Source organism: Hydra viridissima, unplaced genomic scaffold (assembly GCF_058129835.1).
Source record: "Hydra viridissima isolate aposymbiotic clone 2 unplaced genomic scaffold, HvirCarnegie_v1 scaffold_16, whole genome shotgun sequence".
Classification (NCBI taxonomy): Eukaryota; Metazoa; Cnidaria; class Hydrozoa; order Anthoathecata; family Hydridae; genus Hydra; species Hydra viridissima.
The window spans coordinates 1,803,762-1,808,943 of record NW_028324315.1 but is presented as its reverse complement, the minus strand read 5'-3'; the positions used below and the strand labels follow the sequence as shown (position 1 = coordinate 1,808,943).

The window sequence follows — 5,182 nt, the reverse complement described above, 5'->3', positions numbered from 1 at the left end:
ACAAAATCAGTATCTTATGATGAAGTAATAAGAGAATTTGCAAATAATAAATGCCGCAAACAAAAAATTTTATTTTTTTATGTTTATTGTTATTTTTATGAATTAAAATGAATTTATAGTTTTTCCAAAGTTTATTTGTGTTTCATTATGTTTTTTAAATAACAAAATTAACTGAAAAAAACAAAAAAAAAAAATTTTTTGGGGTAAAATGGTAGCTGTAGCAGGTGCCAAAAACACCAAAATATTGAAAGACCCCGGCCGACGTGTCTAAAGATGTATACAATTTTAACAAAATCTTTTTTGCATAATTGTTCTAACAAGGTAGTTCTGTGATATGAGCGAATCAGATTTTTCAAATTAATTTTTAATAGGCTAATATAATGGACAAAAGTACATGTAAAACATTTAACCGAATTTTATGACTTTTTTGACGTATTTAAGGACTGGATCCAATTTTTAAAAAAATCTGTCTCGCTTAAATCACAGAAGACAATCAAACAAAGTCATACTTAAAATTTTAGCTTAACACCACTTTTAGTTAACTAGATCTGCTGGCCGGCGTCTTAAAAACTCTTCATCTGAGAAAAACAGCTTTTAAAAATGAAGAGCACAATGGAAAAAACAGCAGAGTCACATTTTTCACATTTTGAGAAAACCTAAATTAAAGGTTTGAAACCTTTTTATTACAAATTATGTGAGAAACTGTCAATTCTTTTAATTTTTAAGGGAAGGTCATCCATTTAAGCATCAAATTTTAACAAATAAATATTCTGAAAATCATGTTAGCTCATGGAAAATTTTGTTTTTTCAAAATGTGTTCAGATTGGACTCTGCTGTTTTTTCCGTTGATTAGGACTTTGCCTGTTTTTCTATTGTAACACATAAGAAATAACTATATAAAACCATTAAATTTTAAAATTTTTTTATTTTAAACAAATAAAAAAATAAAAAATGCATGAACATTCACTGGTCTTGACCCTCATCTTCAACTTTATCGTCATACGGCAGAGCATCATAGAATGCCTCATTGGTGGTAAATTTTTTGAGGACTTGGAGGTCTTTGTACTTTGCAGCTGATATAGCCAGTCTGTCTTCATACAAAGCTACTGGCACTGCTGTGCATACTGAAAAATTGTTTTTTCTCGTTGGAACAATGATGTTTGTTTTCAAGAAAATACCGTTCCATGAGTCTCTGTGACAAACGGTCCCTGGACCTTCATCCTTGTTAAAAACCATTTCCCGAATGGGGCGCGTGGGGAACGGGCAGCCTTTCTTATACAATGGCCTTAGAAAGCCGGAGAAGTTTTTGACCAGATCCTGTTTAACATCAGTCACGTTAAATGGTGTAGGATGTTTTCGTGCTTCACTAAATATTTTTATCCAGTCTTCTGGAACACTAGCACTAGACTTTGTATTTACTGGACCCATGTCCCTGTCACACTCCATATAAGAATGTCCGCGCTCAGGGAATGTTACTGTCACTGAGGTAAACCTTTTTCTATGGTGCACCATATAATCTAAAAACCGAATCAGGGTAAAGTTCTTATTCTGTCCTGAGCAGGAATCGCAGAATAGTTCAAGGTGAGAAACCTCTTCGCTGACCTTGGTTGTGATGTGGTCATACAGGAAAGAAGCCACCTCATCTGAACCTTTCCTAGCGACAGTCTCATCATAGCAGTAAAGAAAAACATCATCAGTTGATAGTTGGTGAATGTTAAATGATTGGTATGTGAGCTTTCTGTTGTAGTAAAAGTCATTGGTGGATTTGTTGGGTAGGTTGACATTTTTTTGGTAGTCAAACGTAAAGGCCTCAAGATGAGGCAAATGAATCTGGGTCAACATCATCTGTACTCTTCAGGAATACTTTATAGTGATAGCTGTGACTGTTTGCACTTTTAGGCTCTTCCTTTCGAGGTCTTTTTCGGCTAATCTCCGCGACTGTGATCAGTGAAGCAAGATAGGAATCCTGTAAAAAGAAGCAATATAAGATTATTAACGCAACCGGTCACACATCTTTGGAAACACAAGCATTTTTATAAAATTTAAAAATATATAAGCCTACCTACTTTGTTAGAATTAATAAATTTCACTGCTTTGTGCTAGGACCTACTCAGAAAGTTGAACATAATAGAATGATCGATTTTATCAAGAATTGTCTATAGATAGTTGAACATAATGGAATTATCGATTTTATAAAGAAGTTTTTTTTAATTAGATAGACGTCTAGGCTTGTTGGTATGCTGCGTTCAAATAGAACAATGAACTGTGATATTGGGTCCACCCCACTAAAAAACTAAGTTAAAAATGCCTATTAAACATACAATACCAGCCTTGGGTATCATAACACAGTAATACAACCAGATGTCTACCATGGTTATGATTCAGATGTACAGGTCTAGCTATTCTAGACCTAACTAAATTTGAATGAAAATGAGAATGAGAAACTCTTTGTCTTATTTAATCAACATGTTCATGGTGGAATAACAGGTGCATTAAAATTATGAATCTAGGTCTAGACCTAAATCTAGAGCTAGTATTATAAATAAAAAAATAGTCTAGAACTATATTTAAAGAGTTTAATTTAAAACTTAAAAGAAGAACTCACCTGAGCATCCTTTGTTGGTAATGCATTGAATGACTCGAGGAGCAAGGCTCTATTCTCTTCTTTGACTGTTTGAAAGCATTTAAGTCTTATACATTTACAGTCAGGGCCAGTTACATGACAACCTCTGTTTCTTTGCTATGTCTTTCTTACTGCCATTTTTCTTTCTCTTTTTTGGCTTGTCTGTAACAATAGGTGTAGCATCGTAGTCAGCCATTTTGTTTTAGTATAGATTCTTTGTGTACTGGTTACTCAAATGAGCTTGTGTACTGGAACTCAAATGAGCTTAATAAAAACACCCTATTTTGATCCTTATGAATTTAAAATCAAAAAAGATTTAAATTTACTTTCTATATTACACTTAAACATAAGAAGCATGCGGCAAAATTTTGAAAAGTTTAAAGAATTTCTATCTATTATAAATTACACGTTCGACGTCATATCTCTGTCAGAGACTTGGCATGATTCAGAATGTCCTCTAGAGTTGAATTCTAATTATAGTTTGGCAAATTACAAACTAATTAGCCAACCACGAGGAACAATAAAAAAGGCGGAGGCATAGGTGTTTACGTGCTCAAAAAGTATTAATTTAAAATAAAAAAGCCATTAAGTGTAGCAAATAATAATTATGAAATAATTAAATATATGAAGATCACAATGGAAATCAAAACAGCAGAGTCACATATAACGTTATTATATGGACCCTGCCTTTTCTTTCCTTGTCACTGGTGGACACTGCTATTTTTTCCATTGTATACCATATTTTCTTACTCCATTTTACCATAGACTATGTCGGTTTTTTCATTTGAAACTTGGCTTAAAAGAAGTATTTTTCAATGCTTTATTACCCAAGGGCCATAACTGAAAAATTATAAAAATGTGACTCTGCCGTTTTTTCCATTGTGGTCTTCAAATGCTAACATAAAAAATTTTAAAATAGTGTAAATAAATATGCAAATCTATATATAATAAAAAAAGTTAAATCTTAAAATCCACCAGTTTGATATGGGTTTTGGTCTTTTTTAAGAGATTTGTCATATCGACTCTTCTGTGCTTTTTGCTCGTTCTGTGTTTTTACATATGGCTAAGTATAATCGCTTTTGATTAATTTTTCTACATCCTTCTGACAAATACTTCCAGGTCTTCAATTCATTTTTTCTAAAACTAAAACACTAGCTTGTCTACCAATTAGCTTGTCTACCAATTAAAATGGGCAACTGCATCAAAAGTGCCCAATTGAAGATGTATAAGCGAGACATAATGGCCTTTTGGTATACGCTCCCATATTGTCATGTTAAAAGACTCATTGTTATTTTGGGTAAGGCCACGCAGACATTTTTTAAAAAGAATGTCACTACTTAATTCATAAATTGTCTTCAGTTTCCAAACAATAGATGTTGGTAAGCCAGGACCAGGTCTGTATGTTGAGGTATGTTTGCTTTGTCACGATTATACCAACACCAACTATCTGAACCTTCTGGACTGTGAGGAAAATGTAAATTTTCATTTTTTGATGAGCAAGATAAACTTAAATTTTGATGAACATAATAAAGTGTAGCTCTTATAGCAGATTTCAAGACGCTAGACCTCTTCTCTTGTTTTCATTTTCAGAGAGAAAAAACTTAGATGACATACATTCTGGACGTCTAAGGGTAGAAACTACAGAATTTAGTGACATACATTCTGGACATCTAAATATTTCTAAATCTATAAAACGGTATCCAGTAATTGTTTTACTAGATAACTTTGGTCTTGATGAAAAGATTTTATTTTTCTAGCACATGTTTCATCAGAATTAATAATATTATAACCAACTGGTTTCTTCATATTTACATTTACATCTTCAACACTTGTAGTAACATTTATGTTCATATCCACAACATTCGATTCCATATTTACATCCGTATCAACATTATTTACAACTGAGTTCTCTTTTACATTAAATATTTTTTTCCTTTTATTATTTTTAGTTCTTTGTTTAGAAGATTTATGATATATTAATGAGCTTTCCAGTAACTGTTTTTATACTAAATTTGTTTTGAACAATCAAAAATACAATTTATTTGATAAGATATTTTTCATATAAAAAATAGGATTTTGAACTATTTTTTAGTAAAGGTAAAAAATAGTGCCGTTGTTATGGCGGTTGTTAAGTAAACTTAAAATACTTGGGTTCAGTAAAATCAATTTTAACGAAGATCTATAGCGAATTTTCAAAAATGGTTTTCAGATTGTGAATCTAAGATAAATTTTGCACAAAACGAGAAAATAATATTTTTTTTCAAAAATTTCTAAGGGGTTTTCCAACTTAAAGAAAAAAAAGACCGAGATTACTAAAGGTCGGGAAAAAACATAAAAATTTTTGTAAAAGATCAAATGAAGCTTTCAAAACTCAGATCTCGGAGGAATACTAGCAATCATTTGTCAGAATATTGACATCTACTGTAAACGGTAATGATAGGATGAATTTAGATCTCTGCCAGTTAGAATGTCTCCTTCTTATTTATTCTTACATTTATTCTTCTCTTTCACATTCATTCTTACACATCACAACTTCGTTGTGTATTTTCCTTCTCTCAA

General features: G+C 31.8%; 1 protein-coding gene across 1 annotated transcript; it reads right to left on the bottom strand.

Annotated features, from left to right (window-relative positions):
- Nucleotides 1-905: 905 nt before the first annotated feature.
- Nucleotides 906-1,756, bottom strand: LOC149877282 (uncharacterized). Its single transcript, XM_090073984.1, has one exon. It carries the CDS (start codon nt 1,510-1,512, stop codon nt 964-966), a length of 549 nt encoding a protein of 182 aa, XP_089930110.1. The 5' UTR covers nt 1,513-1,756; the 3' UTR covers nt 906-963.
- Nucleotides 1,757-5,182: the final 3,426 nt, after the last annotated feature.

Bases quoted from the DNA above. Each gene is read 5' to 3' on its own strand.
- LOC149877282 (XM_090073984.1), bottom strand. From the start codon at position 1,512: ATGGTGCACCATAGAAAAAGGTTTACCTCAGTGACAGTAACATTCCCT.